The sequence below is a fragment of the Lasioglossum baleicum genome, chromosome 12, assembly GCF_051020765.1.
Source record: "Lasioglossum baleicum chromosome 12, iyLasBale1, whole genome shotgun sequence".
Taxonomy (NCBI): Eukaryota; Metazoa; Arthropoda; class Insecta; order Hymenoptera; family Halictidae; genus Lasioglossum; species Lasioglossum baleicum.
In genome coordinates, this window is record NC_134940.1 from 5,318,420 (window position 1) to 5,337,574 (window position 19,155).

Consider the following 19,155-nt stretch of genomic DNA (forward strand, 5'->3'; position numbering starts at 1 on the left):
TCGAAGAATCGGGATAAAAGCGATCGATCTATCCGTTCTATCCGGATCACGAGGCTAGAGGTCCATAGATCTGGCGAAGATCGTTCCACATTCTCGGCGGAACACCACCGGCCGCCCGTGAAGCTGATTCGCGAAGTCTAGTGAATATTTTAAGCCTGACACGAGAGCCCGCATGTAGGAAGAGGCGGCGCGGCGGCGCGAGGCGGCTGATTCACTGGTGACCGTTCCCGCACACGTAGGAGGAGGAGATCTCTGCTACACGCTCGTAAGAATGCTGCTTCGCTCTCCTCCTCGGGCTGCTAGGCGGACACCGTTTAACGAACCGAGCAAGTTAGCTAGCCAGCCAGCCTAGCTAGCTACCCCAGGTAGCTTGAACAGTTTCGCGCCTCTCTTCGATCCTCGTCCGATTCGCGCGAGTAGGGCGGAGAGGTGGATAAGAGAGAAAGAGAACGCACGAAGAGACGACCACGACCACGACACGACGACGACGACGACGACGACGTGAGGACCGCGGGTTAGAGCGAGAAAGACACGTCGTCGGAGAGAGACAGAGACCGGGGCATCAGGAGAGAAAGAGAGAGAGGGCCACATTCCGAGCGGATCACGGATGCTTATAGAAGCGTTGCGTAACGGCGTCAGACGGACGGCGAAACCGCGGCTGCTCGGCCGTCGAGTTTCGACAAGTTCGACGACGACGGGGAAGCGGCCGCATCCTCTTCTGGTGTCGTGGCGGGTATCGAACGCCTGGAGGCGGGTACGCTGAAACGCGGAGGGTCCGACTCTCGCGTCGTGAGCTTCTCGGTAGCTAGAGCCTCGGTGGTGTTGGTTCCGCGGGTACGTAACCCGAGGTGGCGCGAAACGCCGATCACGGATCGGATCGGGTCGCGTCGGATCGAATCGAGAGTGGGTGAGAGTGTGTGTGTTCTGTGGGAGGTGTATACTCTCTCTCTTTCACTCTTGCTCTAGGGAGGTGCTGAGGAAGGAGGTGATATAGAAAGAAAGAGAGAGAGAGAGAGAGAAAGAGGAGAGAGGGGAGCGTGCACAAGACCAAGGTGTTCCTAGGGAGAGAGATCTTTGCGACCGTCCGTTATCGATCCCCCGGCGTGTTCGAAAGCGTGTTTCAAGGCCGAGACCGCGCGGTCCAATTCGCAGGGAAGCCTGGTGTCCGCACGATCGAACCAGAAAACCGACCAGGATCGACGAGGGGCTCTCTTTGCAAACGAGCCTCGCGATCGTCTACTCGTGTGCTCGCTCTTTCTCTGGTCGATCTCGCTCTCTCGGCGCAGAGCGACAGGGGACTAAAATTAACCCGTGTCGAATCCTAGAAAATTTTCATCTAGCTTCGGTTCTCTGGCCTCTGGTGGGCTCGTATTTATAGCGCCCGAATCGCGGGCCGAGCAGAAAAACCGGGTGTCCTTGACACCCGCGTGTCCGTCCGTCCGTCGACGAGGGTAGATCGATCGAGAGAAAGAGGGTGGCGTAAAGGGTCCCCGCGAATGGGACCCTGAAGCGAATGGTCCCAGGCTCCCGGAACGCGAAGAACGATCGCGGGTGGGGGGGCGGCCTCGTGTGTCTCGGTGGTGATCAAGATCAGAGTGAAGATAGAGTTTTGTTGAAGAGAGATTGGTGGTGTGATATTGCAGAGGTCCGTTGTCGAGACGCGTAAGACGAGAAACGTGGAGGCGGACAGGAAGGATGGAGCAACGTCCAGGGGGGCGGTTTTGGTGCGGTTTTTGTTAACGGGCCGACACGACGACCACAACGATCACCACCACGACGACGACGACGACAACCACGACGATCACGAAGACGACCAAGACGAAGACGACGAAGAAGAAGACGAGGAAGAGGTGGAAGAAGAGAAGGACGAGGAAAACGTCGACAGTGGGGAGACGAAGAGGAGGTGGTGGAGGAGGAGGCGGCGGTGGAGGAGCACCGGTGCAGAGAGATGCAGCAACAGCCACAGTCTGGCCAACAGTCCGGGGCACCGAACGGTGTGGCAGGTGGTGCCCAATTGCCGCAAACAGGTGGCATAGGCACGGCCCAACCTGGAGCGACAGGTACCGCCACCGCGACGTCAAATCGTGCCCAGGTTAACGGCGGCAGATTCGATTTCGATGATGGCGGCACCTACTGCGGCGGTTGGGAAGACGGCAAGGCCCATGGACACGGCGTCTGCACAGGGCCCAAGGGCCAGGGAGCGTACTCCGGGAGCTGGCACTTCGGGTTCGAGGTCTCCGGCGTCTACACCTGGCCTAGGTGAGAGCATTTTTCTTTACAGTAGGTTCTCTCGCTCGGTGCACTACCGATCTTTAACATCTAACTCTGGCGTATTCGATATAGAATTCGATATAGATGCATAAACATCTGCAGTCTGTATATTCATTTTTGGCGTGTGTTCAATTTACGCGACGCTTCTCCTACTGGATGAAGCACCCATAGTAATGGTTCTTGGTCTCGAAACGACCCCTTTTCAATTGTTGTTTCGAACGTGTTAGCACTTCTACTAAAGGGTGGGCCATTTAAGATTTGGAATTTGAATCGGCTGTAAAAAAAGACTGATGAATATTTTTTCAAAGTTATGAGTTTATTAAAAAGATTGAAACTTTCCATTTAGGAATGGAAGACAACATCATTCAAATGACTGCCACGGCTAGCCTTACGATACCCCATTCGATCAGTCCAATTTTTCAGTACATTTTCGATTGTTTGGGCCTCTATTTCGTCAATGGCAACTTCGATTTCGTGTTTCAAGTCGTCAATCGTCGCTGGATGGTTAGCGTAACACTTGTTCTTAATGACTCCCCACAAAAAAAAAAGTCCAACGGAGTCAAATCGCAGCTTCGAGGTGGCCAATTGACATCAGCATTTCGGCTGATTATGCGATGTTCGAAAACAATGCGCAAAAGATCGATTGTTACGTTGACTGTGTGGCACGTTGCGCCGTCCTGTTGAAACCAAATGTCGTCTATGTCATCCTCTTCAATTTTGGGAAACAAAAAATCGCTTAGCATGGCGCGGTAGCGATCGCCATTCACTGTAACGGCGTTTCCTTGCTCATTTTCGAAGAAAAATGGCCCAATAATGCCGCCAGACCAAAATCCGCACCAGACAATCACTCGTTGTGGATGCATTGGTTTCTCCACGATGACGTGTGAATTTTCTGAGCTCCAGATAAAGACAATTTTGCTTATTGACGTATCCTCCGAGGTGGAAATGAGAGGCCCAAACAATCGAAAATGTACTGAAAAATTGGACTGATCGAATGGGGTATTGTAAGGCTAGCCGTGGCAGTCATTGGAATGATGTTGTCTTCCATTCCTAAATGGAAAGGTTTAATCTTTCTAATAAACTCATAACTTTGAAAAAATATTCATTAGTTCTTTTTTTATAGCCGATTCAAATTCCAAACGTTAGATGGCCCACCCTGTACTTACAATCTATAGTCTTTGCCCTCAAAGAAGATAAAATTGTCAAAATGGTCAGCCCACAACGATTAAACCTTAAAAAGTATAAACTATCTCCACCCACCGCAGCAAACAATTTCCCCGAACCTTGAAATGCTCAAATGATCCACAAAGATCAGGAAAAAACAATTTTTCCAAGGCTCAGGAATCATTTTAGCCCTACGAAAGGCTAAAAACATCGGGTCGTGAATCCCGTAGAACTCGCGGATTCTTGCGATTTACAGACCGGATTAGGTCGGCTCTGTTGTAATCCAGGTTTGCTGCACCCATTGTTAATTCCGCGAGAGAATATCTCTCGTCCATCCACCAACACCGTGTTAGCACTTCTCGTCAAGTTGGATTAATCCTTGATTTACTTCCAGCATGTCTTTTCTCGTGGCTCTTTTCTTGATCCAAGGTTTTATTGTCGCCAACCGTCGCCGACGGGGCTCTTATTGCGAAAGTTAACGTCGCTTTATTGGTAGCGATTCGAAAGTACGCAAATCGCGAACGTCTTACGGATAATTGGTTCGCTGTCTCAGTTGGGCTCGGAAGCTTTCCGTCCTGAGGCGCCCACGTAAAGGAGCAAATCTCCTTGTGGACCGATCGTAAGAGGATTAACGCAATTATGCGACAAGAACAGCAGTCAAGGCGGATCAAATGCCTCCAGTCGCCTTTTAGGTGTGTTCAAATGAAATTTAAGGGTTTTGTAATCTAAACTTGTTTCACCGCTTTTAATTCTACCGCTGTAACTCTGAAAAAAAATCATTAGAATTGCTTGAGAATACTTGTGTCCATTCCTTCAAATTCTACTTGATAAGCGTACAAAATTTCAAATCAAAATACCTTCTGCTCTCGTGTTAAAAAATTTCCAAATATTGGATTGTTAAAGAGCTAGATTGGGATCGTTGCTTCCCAGTGTTTCGCTTTTATCTTTCACGTATAAAACGCACACTCGCGCTCCCGAAGAAAAATCGATGGAAAACTGTTCGCTAAGAGGATTCCCACGGTCTCCTCGAATCCCAAAAGTGATTTTTCAACCGATTCACATCCTCGAATCTCGCTCAGAAGTAATCGTATCTTCCCCGTTATTACCTCGTTAAGACGTGCCCTCTTTCTCTCGACTTTTCTGTCGCAATGAGAAATTCGCGTCCGTTGTTTCAACGCTCGGACGTCCTTTAAAAACTCTTGAAACCATCTTTTCGCGGATCTGGAACGTTTTCCGTTCAACTTTCATTATTGCCGCTTTATTTATTCGAGCCAACAATGGTTGCCGTCTTCATGACGCGTTATTAACTGTACAAATCGGGTCGAGGGAGAAACAATTCTTTGACTCGGTTTCATCGAAATATCTGCGCGGTTCATACTTTATCGAAGAAGCCACGGGGCAGGATTAAACCGGTATTAAACCCGCAGAGGCGTGCTGAAGTTTCTCGATGAATTTCTGTGATTTATATTCCGCGGATGGCGGACGAAAGATTTTTTAACCAGTGCTTCGTTACATAATAAGCAGCGTTCACTTGTTGCACGGTTGTTAAAAGCTTTTTCAGATCCTGCGCTTCGAATATAAAACGAACAATCTATGCGAGGAAATGTCCGTATGCTGTAGTATGCGGGGGAAAAAACTTTTTGAATTAACCATTTCCCTAAAAGCCGAGTCAATCTTCGTGTATATATTTTCCTTTTTATTCGTTTAATAGCTGCTGTTAGGGTGTAAAGCGTTTAGAATATGTTCGTACTTGGTTTTCTTGTCTGAACTGCATTCGCAGCAGAAAAATTCGGGCCAAAGTCACGCCGAGCTCCACAACAGAACACTAAACCACCTCGTGATACCACTCCGCACTATTATCGAGGCAAACAGCTGATAACAAAGGAGCAGCTCTCCATTCGACAGCGGCATTCCCAAATTAATTCTGAATCCCCGAAATTCCGCAATCCATTGCTAGCTGTTCCAGCGTGCACACAAAAGCATCGGTAGTTCGCCGGTTCGGCTGCCTATTTCGGTCGCATTGTGTACAATCCGTTGGACGTCAACGTCGCGTCACTCGGACGTAGTGGGACAGCTGAACATCCGAGGGAGAAGACCTGAGGGGGTGGGGAAATGGAGATAGGAGGAGAAAAGAATTTCTTTCTTGAGCCACGTCTCGAAATAGCGGACGATTTTGTTCTATCGCCACGTCGCGAAAACCGTTTCTAACGCCGTCAATTCGAGATGAACGAAGGGGGTTGGGGAGGTGGCAAAGGGGCAGAGGGACCTTGACACATATATCCCTGGTATATACCTGGGGCCGGGCGGGAATCTCTCCCGATCCTGAAACTGGGTCACCGAGTGCAAGGACAACGAGTCCGGGTCACTGGGATCCGAGCGTTTAGGACCTAGTTCACGGACGCCGCAGACAATCGCTTCCCGGATCCGAGAGCCGTTTCCAGGATTCCGGCCGCTTTCAGGCAGTCTCCCCTCCACTCCCCTCTGCTACTGGCAAAATAATTTTCCTCTTCCTCCTCGACCGTATTCCGATGCTGCTCGCAACTGTTAGCTGCTTACGATGAACTACTGATCACTAGACTGCAGATCTTTATGCAAAATAAAAATTGTCTTGCGAATGCTATTTCTTCCCTTAATGATTTTAATGGAGGAGAAATCATACAGGGAATCTCATTGTCAGCTGAACGAGGCCACCTAAATATCTCCTTTATTTTTAATGGCACAAACAGAATATTTATGGCATAATTTAAATGGTATCGAAGGAGGAATATCATAGACGAACAATTTCTTTTGTCCGGTTATTTTTTCACAGTTTTTTCAAGGTCACCGTTATCTTTTTATCGGGAGAACTTATTCTTTTTTGTTCCATCTTATAGCGGCTGAAAAAGTACATTTGAATATGCTTAAGTCATTAACAAGAGATGGAATAAAAAAGATAAGTTTTCCCGATAAAAAGTAACGATGACCTTGAAAAAACTATGAAAAAATAACCGGACAAAAAAATCGTTCTTCTATGATATTCCTCCTTCAATACCATTTAAATTATGCCATAAATATTTTTTTTTTGTGCCATTCAAAATAAAGGAGTACACCCTGACTTCTTGAATTTTGAAAATTTTCCAACAATTTTGAATTTCACCTACTTAATTTTGCTTAAAATGCATCAAGATCCGCAGTTCTATTGATCACAGATGCTTCGTGCTGCAATTGTACTGAAAATATACAAATGATTACATACATTCTGTAAAATCTGAAGAACCTTCTGTGTCAGGATTAAACGATCGAAATTCCGAATCTCGATACATACCTTCTCCGATGAGGTGTGGAATAGTCTCGACCATTCCGTTCAGAAAATGAGATGGAACTAGCGTCTTTTTTAATCCCGATGATTAATTCACGTAGATCCTGCTGGTAGCAACTATACCCATTACGGTCGCGGAGAACGCGATGGCTTGTCGATAATTTTAGTAGGTGATATAATCGGACTTCGCCGAGCAGGATGATTACGCGTTAATGAACAGAGGATTTATTGCGCAATTCTAATGGATTACGAACGCGTTTACGTTTCGCGGTCAGTCCAACGGGAATAACCGAGATAGGGAGGATTAAGTAGACTCGCCCGGCGAGCGCATAATTCTTCGATTATAAATAATCACGCTATCATTTTAAAAGTCTCGAGGAGAGCTCCGAGCATCCACCCCCGTAAACGTGGATGCTGGCGTGATTATCGTGGATGCAATTTAATGTCGCAAGAAAAGCTACGAGAGTGCTCGGCGAAAATGAATAAGAATTAAACTCGCCATTCTTAATTAACAACTTACTACGTTCAAGGGGCTTCGTTAAAAGACGTTTAACAGAATATACAAACGTTTTTTAGAATCACCGAGATATGGCTATAATTTTTCTATATTTATCTGAAAACACAAGAATCTGAAGAGTCTCTTGTGGGAGATTGTTGTATTGCTTTGGTTATTCGCTATTAGATTCCTCGCATGATTTAATGAATCAGCTTCGAAATACGGCCGGAATCATCGGTGAAACGTTCATGGTTTCTTTCTACGAAACCGGGCGGCGCGGCGCGGCGACTATATTTGAGGCGTCGATCGTTCCGGAAGAAATTTTGTCACGCGACTTTAAATAGTCCAGTCCAACCAGAGCTCGTAAATATAATTGTTATTAACATCTGCTGACACACGTTCCGACGGATACGGGAACTGACCTACATTTTTCCATATTTTTAGTCGCGGTTCATCAATGGAGCCTCGCCTAACCTCGAACATACAAATGAAACGGGGATTACTTAGAAATCGCTTTCTTCGTTTCACATCCGACGATCCCATAAATTAACAAACTAATTCTAGCTGAAATTCTCTGTTTATTTCGTTAACGACGGACTAGGAATACATAAATAAAATTCTTGCGCGAAACCAAATAGTCAAAGATCGCATAGCTCGGATGACAGGAATTCTTAGTGTGCTCCAGTAATTATTGAATGTCAGTTCTTGGAATGCTTGGACTATCGAAACAATCCAAGAATTCCGACGCTTAATAATAGATCCAACCCGATTCCATGATATAGATTTTCCGACATACATACATTATGCTGTGTTTATAGAGAAACGTGAACTTGTTTGATGAACAAGAAGCTTTCATCTCTGGAAGTCTATATTTTTGCTCGAGATATAATTTCCTCATCTTTCTGGTGTTAGAGAAGCCTGCCAAATCGTGTAGGCCATGCAATGGGGATCGTGTTCCATCTTTTTATCGAAAAATTGCTTTCACCTTCGGAAATTTATAGCTCGCTTGCATTTAACATTTTTCTTACGTTTCATTCAATTTCCTCAAAACTTGATAAATCCATAGATCCTCGATAAATTGGTAACTTCGTTCAGACACAGATTATGTAAATAAACGTTGAATTTGATGGGAGGCTGTAGATTGTTTAATGATGCAGAAGCAGATAAAATAAATTTTGTTACGGAACGACACTGAACAGAAATTACATGAAGGTGTCAAGATGACCTAGTCAGATCCTTCCATCCGCCATCAAAGTATCAATTTGGTGTGAAGGTACGAAGTTCTCGCTTGTTCTATGCGTATCGATTAAGCAACGACATTAAAACAATTACGCGAGCGTAGGGTGGACTCCGTGGTGGCTCGTGATAAGGAAAAATGTCGCTGGGAGGATCGAGGCTCGATCGTATCGCGAATGAAAGTCACGCAGACCAGACGACTTTCTAATTCAGACGTATTATACATAACCACTTTGCAACTTCCATTTTTACAAGCACTATCTTGTGAACATTGATGAACATCAGCAGAAATTAATCATTGAAAAAACCATTTTATTAAAATTCATCTGACGTTGAAATAGATCGAAAAATCCTTATGATAAGGAAATCCTCGTGGCAAGGGTGATCGTAATTTTTTCGCGTGGTTCGAGCAATTATGTGCGGTGAGTCATGCATTTTTCCAGATCGAGTAATCGTATTTCTCCTAGAATTACATACACGTTTTTGCTGTAAAAGAAATAGACGATTTTTCAAAAAAAAATTGAATATTTAACACCTTCATTGAACAATTATGTTACAGAGTGTACCTTTGTAATCGTAAAAAGGAAAATCTGAAGTAGGTCACTTGGGTAGTCCCAGCATTAACAATTCATTGGTTCACGGAATGGCCCCGTGGCGAGCAACCACCCTAATCTTTTAATATTCTCTTTCGGTGGATCCCTCGGATCGGAGCCCGTGGCTCGCGAGGCCGGAAGGGTGGAAATACCCGTGGGAAGAAAATAGAAAGGGGAAAGAGAGAGAGAGGAAGATGGGGAACTCGGGTTCCTCGCGAGCAAGTATCTGGGCCGAGAGATTCCGTCGTTTCGTTTCCGTCCAAACTGGAGCAAGGTCTTCGTCAAGTCACGTTTTACAAGGGACACCCCGATAAATCGCGATGCTACGACTGTCGCTGATGGCAGCGACGCGAAAAGGGAGCCGGTGATCCCTGAGATTATGGGGATCAATGGCAATAACGCGGTGGATCTGCGGTTACACGCGGAAAATTTTGTCCATCCGCTCTACTCTCTCAAGAATTATTTAAATGTTGGCACAGAAATTATATTTCAAGTTAAAAATAGTACAACAGTCTTTTGTATCTCCATCTCTTAATTGTATTATTACCACGCTTATATTAGCTTGCCGAGTTGTCGTTGTTGTATGCGTCAAATCTTGTAATCGAATTTTAAACCACTTTCCGATGAGCTAGAGACTATTAAGAAACAAATTTTAAAAAAACTGTGCGTTCAGGAGAAAAAAAATGTTAATATTAACCGTCACACCTCGTGGCGCGACACTCGGTAGTACGTCATCGCGTTCAGCGATCCCCACTCCGCGCGCCAGCATTCCCTACTCCACTACGCGTTCCCACTCCGACTCATCCTCACTCCACTCTGACCAATTTCGCACCGAAGGAGCTCAGTCAGTTTGGTATTCCGTTCATTCAGTTCCATTTCGGACAATTTCGGACTCCATTAAGAGACGTCTCTCTCGGAGTCATTCCCTCATTCCATCACGCGTATTTCCATATTTTACTATTTCATAGCAGTATTACTATACCTTGCGTTCCATTTAAAAAAGACTATAAAGCAGAAAATAAAAAATATATAACAACTTTTTAAAAACAACGCTTATATTTAAATGCACTAAAAAGGAGAAAATAATCTTTTTAGACATTAGTGACTATGAATAAAAGCGTGTAGCGGCCACGAAGATTACGTCAATATAGTTTAGCGCTCCACGCTTTTATTTATAGTCACTAATGTCTATAAAAATTATTTTCTCCTTTTTAGTGCATTCTAATATAAGCGTGGTTTTTAAAAAGTGTTTTTTATTTATCTGTACAACCGCTATTGGGTAATGCGAACTTTTTATCGTCTTTAATAGTCCTTCATTTGCGGACGAGAAAATTGCCGATCTCAGGCTAAAGCTAAATAAAAAACTGATCGTTTGAGGATTATCCTGAATTATGTCATTCTTATTTTCGCACCGGCATCTTCATCCTAGAAACGTCAAGTCCGCTCAAGCAACGCGTTTGCTAAGTATAAATATTTTTTGCAATCGTTAACGCATGACATAGCAGAGCCTCAAACGAAGTATAACAAGGTGAAAAAGCAATATATATATATATATATATCCAAGCGAACACACACGGTTCGCTTTTTAACGAAACATGCACTTCGCAAGTACCTTCAGGACATAAAGGATTAAATGGTAGCATCGGGAGTGGCGTTTCAAATAAAACTAATTGAAACGAGAACACTGGGAGTAGGATTATCATTTCGTATTCATGATCGTTCCCACGAACGAAAATCGCCGGCGGAGGTGCATCTGTGTACCGGAAACAAGGACTCTATTTATTTATGAGTGATTAATTACTTGTCCAGAGTGACATTTGACCATGATTATTCGAACCACGCTGCACGATACGCCTGCAATCCACAGCGAACAGATGTGTTTAATTGTTTGTACCGACGCTGGCGGATTATGAGCTCGAACTATATTCTGGAAATTTAATTTGCGCGGCTTCGAACCTGCCTCTCAGTGCTGTAGTCTGATTATTGTAATCTCTAGAATCATTCTGCAATTTTATACTCATTTATTTTCTCTACACAAAAGAAAATATTAAATCAATTGAACGCTTCGACGAAAAATGACTGAAGTCGTTTCTGTATTTTCCCCGCGATTTTCGAAGATTGTTTCCATGTTTCGAGGATTTTCTCGTTGATTACATTCGTCGAGAGCCCTCGGTATGCTCGTGCAATTTTCGCCGACTTTCTCCGTGGCGCGTTTTACGACACACGCTTCGATATCGAGAAAAATTGTAGAAACTTTGCTTGTAGAAGGACGGCCTCCATTTTGATCGATCCTCTATCCGTCCCGAGGGTGTCTGGAGTTTTCCGTCGGCCTGATATCGACGGAACTTTCAATTCCGATCCTAGTTAATTAAAACGAGCTGCCGGGCGCGGTGTTTACAAGCGGCATTGGCACGTGAACATCGTCGCGATTGTCCAAGCGTAATTCCCGGGGAAATAATCTCCGGCGAACTGTTCACGCCGAGAACAAATAAAAAGAAACGATAACAAAGATGGCGGAAGGAAACGACGATTAATCGAATGCTGTATCTACCAAGTCTCTCTCTCTCTCTTTCACACGATTTTATGCTTTCCGCTCGATTGCCTGTCTCGGCAAATACAGTTGGAATCTGAATTTCACCCGGGTTTCCCAAATCACGAAGCACTGAAAATTCATAAAGATCTCCGGGCTGAGCGATTAAAAGATTAGTTGGCCGAGTTGCTGACGCGGTGGTTAACTTCGGATTTCGCATACGGGGGCTTAATAAGATTTTCCGTTTACTGAGAGCGCCTTTTCTGTATCCCGTATTCAATTATCGCCGCGAACAACGAAACAGGCTGCCACGATTGATTTTTGAACATTTTATAAAACTCCTGGGTAACAAATTCTAGCCAAATTCTTCGCGCAAATATTTGTAACTTTAAGCCAAAATTTATTCTATTTATCCTAGTCAAGTTCTAAAAAAAATGGCTATTTTTTTCAGAGAATATTTGCACACGTACTTCCCAAAGATCCGTTTATCGAATCCGATCTACGGCTGGCAACTTCAGTTAGCCAGAAGCCAAAAGAGAAACGAAACGAAGTCTCCGAATATTGGGATAAAACGGACCCAGCTGGTCGGTCGATCGAAAACGGAATGTTCCCATTAATTGTCCGCAGCCGGTTCAGTTTCTGCCTCTTCAATTTCGTAGAAATAGCAGGATTGTTAGAAAATCCCAACAATTTCGTCGAACCGTCCGAGAAGATGGCCATTACCGTCCCCTAACGTAGAAAGGAAAATGGCTTCTTCAGGTTCAAGGATTCGAGCAGCGAGGCGGCTCGAGCCTCGAGACGGATTCGCTCCGCGCGACTTCCTCAAAAAAGTAAGAAAGAGAGAGATAGCGTCTGGAAGGGGCTGAGACATTTCGATAATGAGTTCCTTTCGTGCTAGCCGAGTACGAGGAGCCGGCTCATCCTAGTCACTCTGATTACTTACGCTTAGCTCACGATTGTGGCAAACTCGATAATGGAAGAAACATTTCTTCAAAATTTCTGTTCATCCTCAGTCGCGCCCGTTCAAATGCTACAATTAGCTTAACAAAGGTCCGTTAAGATGGTCAAAACTACTCTTAGAGGTTTTTCCATGACTACACTGTCCAACACCATAGTTCCACGATTACTGTTGAGTGGTTCTTATAGAGTTTTTTGCTCTGATTCCGAATCTGTCCTTAATTTTTCTCCCAGACGCACAGTTTTTGAGAAACATGACTTTGAAAAAAAAACATATTTTTCAGCTTTAAACAAATATTGTGAAGTTATTATAAAAGATATTGAATTGTTCTTTACAGCAAAAGATTCTGTAGACTATCCCGAATACAGTGATATCCAATATTAATACATTATGATTGTTTAAAGATGTTTAAACAATCGTTAAAGACGGAGAGACACCACTTTTGCACCAATTTTTCAAGATATTAACAGTAATTGTGGAACATAAAAAAAGTTTAAATTTGTTGGACAGTGCTGTCGAACCATTCGAAAGCTGACCACGAAAAACCTGTCTGAGTAAAATTTTGGTCCTCTCTAGCTTAGTAAATTAGACTGCGTTTTACGTCCATTTTCCGGTCTCTGATGCGTTCTAAAATTCTGAAAGAAATTTGACATATTTTGGTGCAATTTAGAGAATTTTTTCAGACGTTTTTGTTCGAAACTGTGCTCGGAAAAGCACGAAATCTAATTTACCCTGTACCTACCCTCGCGAGCAAGCTAGAGGGCTGAAATTTTACTCGGAGGGATTGTTCTTGGCCAGCTTTCGAATGGTTCGATAGCCATTGAAACACCTCTGAGGGCAGTTGTGACCAACTTAATCGGCTAGGATGTTGTATGCATATGCTACAAAAGCGTTATTATCGTCTCTAAGCATTCTGTTCTTTTTAAAAATCCCTTAACTACAAGAATTTTCTTCGATGCTAAAGATAGAAGACTTGCATGTATAAGAACACAATAGTATCTAGACTTTAGAGACTCTTAAGTCGACATTTGCGACTTCCGCCGCACGGACAATGATCAATTAAATTCGTTCGTAGGCCAAGAACCATTACTGCGAAAAGCGAGCATAAAAGTGACGTACGATCCATAAAAACTGAAAAGATCGGATCGACGGAAGCAACAAGTGCGAAGGAATAGGGCCGGTCCTATAATTACCCCGTTCGTCCGCCGGCCGCGATTCATTCGGCCGGGGATCCATGGATCGGATTGTTACCGAGGATATTCGATTTCAGTGGATCGGCTTACGAGGGCCAGTGGCAGAATGGGAAGCGGCACGGGCTCGGCATGGAAACCCGGGGACGATGGATATACCGCGGTGAATGGTCGCAAGGATTCAAGGGTCGATACGGTGTCAGACAATCGACCACGTCCACGGCGAGGTACGAGGGCACGTGGGCGAGTGGTCTTCAGGATGGTTATGGCTCGGAGACCTACGCCGACAGTGGTGAGTCTAATTTTTACGACAGTTCTCTTTTTTCACCACACTTGTATTAACTTGCCGTGTTGTTGTTGTATGCGTAAAATCTTGCAAACGAATTTTAAACCTCTTCCCATAGTCCAATCTTTGTATACAGTTACTCGAATTAATATTCGCACGCTCTAAAAAAGACGATAGCTTTTGTTAATAATGTACTGATTTGAACTTTTTTGGGGAGCTAGAGCAATTACTTTACTACAGGATGTAAAAGAATTTTTTTTCAAAAAATACTAAAAGTTGCATTTTACAACTTTTTTATGTGGTTCTATATTGAAACCTTGAAAAGTACGTTTTGTAGGTCTGTGTCAATTATGTGCACTGTGAATGTTTCATCGAAATCGGCTGATGCCGGAAAAACGACGGGCATCGAAAGATGTGAGAATTCTTAGATATAAAAATCGTGAAAATCTGCAATTTGTACCATCATTAAACGTTTGTGGCTCATTACAACGTCGACCGATTTTGTTGAAATTTTCAGAATATGTTTCATTCACACAGATCTATAAAACCTATTTTTTAAATTTTCAATATTGGGCCATATAAAAAATTTGTAAAATGTAACTTTTAGTATCTTTTCTACAATTCCGATGAATTGCAATATTTGAAAGAATTTCTTTTCACATCCTGTAGTAAACTAATTGCTCTAGCTCCCCAAAAAAGTTCAAATCGTATAGTACAATATCAAAAAGGTTAACGTCTTTTTTAGAGCGTCGAGATATTAGTTCGAGTAACTGTAAGTACATATACTTGCTTCCGATGACAATAAAAGTGGAAAATAAAATATATAAAAAAGCTTTCTAAAAACCACGCTTATATTAAAATGCATTAAAAAGGAGAAAATAATTTTCTTCCTGGGTTCTCAATAAAATACCAAATCCAGTTAAATGATTAATAATATTTTTCCTCAACATTTTAAGCAATTAGAAAGAAATAGAATAGATAGGAAAATTTAATGTAAATTTAAATAAAATCATAACATTAGTGACTGTAAGTAAAAGCATGGAGCGCCCACGAAGATTACGTCAATACAGTTTAGCGCTCCACGCTTTTATTTTTATAATCACTAATGTCATGATTTTATTTAAGTTTATATTAAATTTTCTATCTACACCGACACTAATTTTATAACAGAAAAAATTTTGAACTAATAGCTTAAAATTTTAGGGAAAAATATTATTAATCATTTAACTGGATTCGGTCTTTTATGGAGAACCAGGAAAAATATTATTTTCTCCTTTTTAGTGGATTTTAATATAAGCGTGGTTTTTAGAAAGTCTTTTTTATATATTTTATTAACCACTTTTTAGCTTAATTTTTCCTGACGCTCTTCAAAGTCGAACAACCTTTTTAAAAATCGACCAGACGACTTGAGTTTTTTTCGGATGTTAGAGGGATTGGTTTGCTAGAGAGACGACGTGTGAAAGAGATTCTGAGAATATTGCGATTAGTTCAAGTGACAGAAACAAGGTTGTTCGATTTGAAAGAGGAATCACTGAATACTTTCAACCGAGCAATTGTGCAGTCTGTGTCTGACCACATACGGGCACAATCTACTGCAGTCTGAAGGATTCCATACATTATGTAACTCGCGCACGTTTCTCAATCGTAATTACGCTAAAGATTCTTCAATTTTTCACCGACTGTTGGATCTAGAGAACACAGTTAGTTTCGTTTTATTAAACACAAAGTAAACTGATTATAAAAGACTTAAGCGTGCAGGAGCTCGCGATAGTGAGAGTATAGAACAGAGTTGTTGCTCTTAGATCAAAGGATACTGCGTATCCTGAACGCCGATACTGCTCGCAGAAATCTGTGCCAGCGCCAAGAAACAGGACACGTGTCCCTGACGCTTCCGCTCAGATTTCAGTCCGACGCAAATTGATCGAATGGTTCTAACGACGCCACGACAATCTTTGATCAAACACGGTCCCGGGATTCCGTTTCCTTTTTTTTCTGCGTTTAATTTGTAGTTATTAATACGCGTTTTAATTATCAGCCCGTCTGCGAGCAGCGTGCTCCCCTTTTTCGCGCGAAACCGGGAACGCTGCCAACTTGGCCGACGATCTGACCCGGCCATCGTCTTCTCGACGTTCTGTTCCGTTGGATTAATAATTAATAAGCAGAACCATCGGGCTCCATTCAAATTTCTACAACTCGATTAATATCGATTAAAATCGACAATAATCCTGAATCGCAAGTATTTTCAAATAGTTTAAACAATTTAGAGCTGTCCTTCGGCTCTCGTGTATCGCGAACGAATAGAATCTCTGCGTTTAATTATATTTCTTGTTAATAAACGTCGGAGAATTACATAAGCTCAGCATTACACTATTATTTAGTGCGCACTATAATTGGGTTACAAATAGCTATTTTGCTCTGAATGTCAACAACACCCGAATCGAATTAGCCAAACGGAACAATTATACGCTCGACGAGCCACGATTAAATTATACAATAATTATAGCGTTTCATCCCGTCTATGCTTAGCAGGAAATCATTCAGTTATTCAGCCGTTTCTTCAGCTTTAACAGCTGTAATAAGCAAAAATAATTCCACAGTCGTTTAAATAATAGAACAATTCGTCGTGCTGTGGCGAGTGATTAATGAGATCTATTTAGAGCCCACGCCCCAAGGTGCCGCGTCTTCGAAAGTATAGCAGAAGTAGAATGCCAAAAGCAGAAGCTTCCGTGTGTAGCAAATAAATAAACAAACACAGTCTTATTCCTCTATCTTGTCGACGGTTCCGATAGCGTGCGCCACGTCTCGAACTTCGTAATTTCAACCCTCGATAACATCCCCTTCACAAACGTCAGGCGTACGAGCAGACGACGTTTTCGGGTCACGTACGTTTGGGAATCAGCCTGTCGTAAATAAGCTACGAATCCGAATAATGGCTCCAAAAGGAAACCAACTTTCCTGCTTGTGTTGCTCTTTCATCGTTTCAAAACTCACCCTTCTCTTGTTCCGCTCCTTTTCTTAATTTCTTATCTTCCCCGGCTCCTCTGTCAGTTCCCACTTTGTATTAATGTCTGGCTGTGATTCTGGCTGACTTTCTGAATCTCCGCAATCACTTAAGCAATTCTTGCGTCTTCTTCAAGTTCAGGAAAGTAACGCGTTCAAGCACAAAGTTCAAAGCAGTTTGAATTTCGACTTCGTTGCCAATCAGAGACACCCCCCGTTTCATTTTTTTCTGTTTACTGGACTACTCTCGCATTGTCCACGCGACAGAGCTCGCAGAAAATCGATGACACCGTCTCGTCACGGCGCATAGTGGGGCGAATATACGAAAACCCGCGATATTGACAAAAATTTGTAGTATTTTTATAAAGCTTTGATGGCATATATACTTGCTCCATCGCACCTTGACGAGTGTCATTCACAGTTAGCAAGTCGAAAAATATTTTTGTGGGCTGAATAGAGGAAGAACAACCAATTCTATGTTTATATTACAATAAACGTGAATTGAAAAAAAAACTGACGAAATTTCTTTCTTCGTTTTTATAGACTTTATAGAATTTTGCAAAGAACTATATTTCAAAGGAAAGTCAGTGGTGGGAAGACGTAATTATCGAGGACGAGTCCAAATTTAATATTTATGGAAGTGATGGAAGAATTAGGGTATGGCGGAAATCGAAAGAAGAATTAAATCTGAGACATTTGCAGCCAACTGTGAAACACGGTGGTGGATCTGTGATGGTGTGGGGCTGTATTTCGGCCCATGGAGTAGGCGAATTGGTTTTTATCGACGACATCCTCGATAAAAATAGGTACCTGCACATTTTGCAAAACAATTTTTAAAAGAGTGCTGATAATATGGGACTCCAAAGTGGGATAAAATTTTATCAGGATAACGACCCAAAGCTCAAATCGCGTATTGTGCAAGAATTCTTATTCTACAGTTGCAAGAATGTCCTCCACCCACCACCGCAATCACCAGATTTGAATCCCATTGAAAATTTATGGGATGAATTAACACAATTAATTTAATTGATATTAGTTTAATTAGTAAACACAAAGGACGAACTAAAAAGATGTCTGCAAGAAGAATGGCTACGTATTAGACACGATTATTTAAAAAGAATAATTTATAATATGCCAATGCGATTACAGCACGTCATAAAACATATGCGATATCCAACACAATATTAACTTGTAAAAACAAGATTTATATATAGTGTTATAAACTTAGTTTTGATAGTGTCCGAATATTTTCGTGGCATGAAAATGAGCGTACTTTCCATTTTTCTTTTATTATTTATGTAATCACTTATCGTAAATAAATATCTCTTATATTTATGTTAACTACACACTGCATAGTAACATACGTGAAACTTCTTTCTGTTCTTATTCCATAAATTTATGAAGTACGGACTATAATAGTCAAAACTATAGTGGTGTCTGAATATTTTGTACATAGAAAAAAAGGCACATACAGATCGAATTGAGTAACCTCCTCCTTTTTCCGAAGTCTGTTAAAAATGAAAGGGGTGCCAAACGCGATGTCCAGCATTCGAATACAATCGTCCCAGTGTGTATCTTGAATTTATTTTCCTTCTTTCCTCTCCTCGCCTTCTTCTTCCTCCCCGTGAAGTCGTGTGTCAGTGTTACGCGTGAAATCGAGGTCGTGTCCGCGGACTTTCGAAACGTTACAAGCGCCGCGCTCGGAAAATAGTTGGAGGGTGAGTCACACGATTTTATCGTGGACGGTCTAAAAGTTACTTTACGAGCCGCGCAGCGCCCCAGAGTCCGCAGCGTACAATGTTCCTTTTTGCATTTTCATGGATCGAAGCAACGCGCCCGAGAGCCCCGAACGAATTATGAATATTAAATAAACGCCACGCAGCGGAACGGGAACGCGACCATCGCGTTTCAATCGTCGTGCCCTTTCTTCCTCTGCGGCCTCTGTTGCGCACCGCGTTGTCCTTCATCTTGGACCGGAATGAGGTTAAACGTTGTCTCTGACATGCAAGAAAACTTGCAGGCGCCGCGCGCGGTGCTGCCTTTTGCTTTCCGTTGCCTCGAAAGCTGTTCGCGGCCCGCGGACTCGGCGAGCAATTACCGAGGCGGTTGAATTGTACGGGTAATTGCTAAACG

At 42.8% G+C, this 19,155-nt stretch overlaps 1 protein-coding gene across 1 annotated transcript in view; it reads left to right on the forward strand.

Moving 5' to 3' along the window:
* The first annotated feature begins 1,799 nt into the window (after positions 1–1,799).
* LOC143214217 (uncharacterized) overlaps positions 1,800–19,155 on the forward strand; it is a 51,308-nt gene continuing 33,952 nt past the window's right edge. The window contains exons 1-2 of the mRNA XM_076434956.1: positions 1,800–2,259; positions 13,817–14,028. Of these exons, the coding sequence (XP_076291071.1) occupies positions 1,949–2,259; positions 13,817–14,028 (523 nt within the window). The 5' untranslated portion in view covers positions 1,800–1,948. The remainder of the gene's footprint in view (positions 2,260–13,816; positions 14,029–19,155) is intronic.